At 43.8% G+C, this 3,666-nt stretch overlaps 1 protein-coding gene across 1 annotated transcript in view; it reads right to left on the reverse strand.

Moving 5' to 3' along the window:
• The window catches only part of LOC108762616 (uncharacterized), a 10,478-nt gene extending 8,647 nt beyond the window's left edge, over positions 1-1,831 (reverse strand). Inside the window, exons 1-2 of the mRNA XM_018509689.1 lie at positions 1,389-1,831; positions 1,072-1,306 (exon numbers count right to left, since the gene is read on the reverse strand). Of these exons, the coding sequence (XP_018365191.1) occupies positions 1,072-1,306; positions 1,389-1,831 (678 nt within the window). The remainder of the gene's footprint in view (positions 1-1,071; positions 1,307-1,388) is intronic.
• Positions 1,832-3,666: the final 1,835 nt, after the last annotated feature.

A 3,666-nucleotide genomic window follows, 5' to 3' on the forward strand; every position in this document is an offset into this window, starting at 1 on the left:
GTGCGTATCTGCCGGAACATTGACTGAGGCCACCACGTATACCGCGCTCGATGAACATGATCATATCAATGTCGGTGAGCAACTCAAATCTTAAACGCGTATGTTTCAGCATGGCGTCCCACGTGAAACCTGGCAACGTATAGTAATGCGCGGGATCGAAATCGAGACTGTAACTCGCGACACAACTTTCGCGGAAATTTTCGAAAATGTCGGCTAATAACAATACATCGGTTTTCAAGTATAGATCGCTGTACTCGCCGAGCGTTCGGATGGAAAATCGCTGCCATACGTTCACGGCGTGAGCGTAATCGCCCTCGGATACTGTATCGCCCGTTAACGAACTGTAAAATGATTCGCGCGGTGGTAACTCGGTTTCTTCTAACTATTCGATACAGTCAATGTATTCATATGGAAATACACCTTTACGCGAGAGTAGATCGAAATCTTCCATGCTAAGATTATAAAATTCTGACCTTGTAATTTTTGATTTGTCTTTGTCGAGATACGACGCCAACTTATCGAGTCTTGCACTTAGAAATTTGAAAGAATCAATGAATCTTAATTTTATACAATTTTTCTGAAAATGATTTTCATTTTTGTCTTTGGTGCTGTTGACGTATTTCGTGAACGAAATATATTTTTCTTTCGTAATCGGTAATATATCTACTTGTCGTACGCGATAGCTATTTCTTTAATTATAAAGTGCGCGTCGTACCCCTATAAATTATGAAATACAACCGGAATATACAGCGAAGTTTTATAATTTAAATTGCAATTTGAATGCGCGGGACCCCTGTAACGACCGGTTAAATGGCAATGATCGCGGACCCGTGTATCGTCCGGTGCGAACGGTTTCAAACAAATATGACAACGCGTCGCGCTACGATATGTCTCCCATTGCTGCTTCGATAATGCCTCCATGGGCACGTTGGCGGATACAATATCTTTGACGCGATGCGCTAAACTTCTGAGTTCCTCGGTGAACCATGCAACGCAATCGTTACCGCGATGAAAACGATATTTCGTCAACGAGTTGTCGTATGAGCAACGCACGTAGCCCACACTACATACCTCATGCTGTTGGTATGTGTACGATGACGCATCTTCTTTGTCGGGCTCCGTCTTCCGCAGGACGCATTCCAGGTCGGCATACACGATGAATGAAACGCATTTCTTATTGCAGTGGTTGTTGAATTCGAGCCACCTGTCGTCCTCGCTCGGCAGGCGGATGGCGCAGTTGTTGATTTTCCCACAGTCTATTGCGTGTAACTCCAATTTTTCGCTCGTACTGAAGTAGTGCAAGCATCTGAAAAAAAACGCATATAAATTATTATTATCATTTATTAATATAAAGGACAATTATAAATTTTTTTTTTCCGCACACTTACCGATCGCAGAAAAATTTCTTGTGCTCCATTCTTGTGACTTGCGATCTCACGAGACGGGACAAGTTCTTGATCCATGCGAAATGGCCCACATTGTCGTCGCGTGGATCTTGCAGATACAGGAGATTGATATGCTTCTCCTTCTTATCGCTGGTGAGCCGTAGAGGAAGGATCTGCTTGTTTTCGATGCCGTATACGTTGATCGACATGTCGTTCAATTGTTCGAATTTGTTAATGTCTTTCAAAATCATTGGAAACTCGATGCCCGCAAGATTTAACACTGCAGTGTAATGTGGATACGATGATTCTCGATACACATGTTCATCAGCCGGATGTAGAGCGGCGACCACCGACCACGCGAAGCACGCATTGTCCGTCGTACGCACACTGATCGCCGCTCGTTCCGCTATTTCCCGCGGCACTTCGACATGACATCCCGCGCGCATGGGATTTAATTTATTCACGTTGATAGTCAAATTGAGGATTCGCGACAGCGCCCACCCGCTGTCGCGTTCTTGGAACTCTTCGAGCGATGTCAACGTGGGCTCGATGACGTGCCGCTCGTACCACTCGCGCAAATCGGTATATCTCAATGTTCTTAGTGTTTATACTCTTAATGGCATGTTTATCTTTCGTCGCGAACTCACCGTTAAACGCGGTATTCACTTTTGCACTACCGTGTCTTTCTACAGCGTCTCGAACTTGCCCGGGCACTATTTCTCTCGCGTCTTTTAAAAACCGCCGCGGCTCGATGTAATTAGAATTTAACACAGCGCCCGTCAATATACGACTTTCAAACGCGGCATCAATCTCTCGCCAGACGAGAGATTGCTCGTTGCCACTCGCGTGCCCTCCACCACTCGCGTGGCCACCACCAATGTGCACGAACCGTCACTCCAATTGCGATTTTGCACCCGCGAGTCGCGCGATCCTCGCTACCACGGATTGTCTATGTCCAACGGCGAGACGCGGACGCTTGGGACGACAAAGTTCTTCGAGCCGCTCGATGCACTCGTCGCATCGTTGCAACCACGCGAAGCACTCCACCAGAGTAGCGACCTGGCCGCACTGCTCCAGCAGTTCGCGTTCCACTCGCTCGTGGTTTTCCATGTCTTTTTTCAGTCTTCAAATCACAATACTGTTCACAATACTGTTCAAACAGTTTTTTAATTTGTACACTTGGATTAGCCACACTTTTCGCACTGCTCTTACTGCGATCAATTCGACAGTTTCTCAAGGTACCAACTGAAGTGTCGAGCCCTCAAGATCTATATATATTTCGTTATGTCCAGTGGACTCCACGATTTCTCCGTTTCGTGAAAATTCCGACAAAAAATAGTCGTTAGGACAAAGCACGAACATAAAACTCGAACGTCACCGATCGGCGAGCAGGGCAATATTCAAGAAACATGTCATTAGAAATCTTCCCAATGATATTGGAAACATAAGAAAAAACATAGATCCTCAGAATCTTCAGATCCATGGCAATAAAATTTATGGTAAATCATGTAGAGAAAATCATATTTCCAAACGCGTAAAAGCAAGTTGAAGGGCGTTTTCTCATCAAACAACGGGAAGTTGGTAAAATAAAATATGGGATCACAAAGTGTAGCTTTTAATTTTTAGATTGTCGATCGTAGAATTTAAGTAAATATTATCTAGACGAAAGAACGCATATTCAAGTAATAAAAGAGAAATCGTTGACAAAAAAAGGGGGTACGTTCGACTCGGAGTATTCGCCTTTGTGTGGATACCTGCACATCCTGCATTCCACATTTACTGCAGAAGAGTTATGTTTTTTGTATAGCAGCCGAAATATCGGCGCTTCTCTTAGCGCGTCACAACATACCACCGATCTAACAGTGTACATGAACAGTGTACAAAGCTTTTTTCGTTTAATCGTAAACTTCGATTACGAGCGATAAGACGTGGATCGAGTAAAAGAATATATACGTCGAAAATCGATCGAGCGCAAGGGGTACCGTCCCTTACAGCAAGGTCCGCCAAGTCCCCCACCACAATCGAAGGAAAACCTGAGATATTGGGAATGTCCCAACGAAAAACATTAAAGTCACCAACGAGTTCCTCATCATCAGCGCAATCAAAATATAAGCCATAAGTTATTGCATTTACGGTGAAATGCATATTATTCTTCGCTGAAAAAGCGAATAGTGATCAAAAAGTTTTTTATTCTCTTTTTTCCAGAAACCGCTGCTGATCGCAAAAGAATATTATAAAATGAGAAAAATCGGTGTAATAAGATGTGAATAAAAATAAATTT

Source organism: Trachymyrmex cornetzi, unplaced genomic scaffold, assembly GCF_001594075.2.
Source record: "Trachymyrmex cornetzi isolate Tcor2-1 unplaced genomic scaffold, Tcor1.1 scaffold31, whole genome shotgun sequence".
In the NCBI taxonomy this organism is placed as follows: Eukaryota; Metazoa; Arthropoda; class Insecta; order Hymenoptera; family Formicidae; genus Trachymyrmex; species Trachymyrmex cornetzi.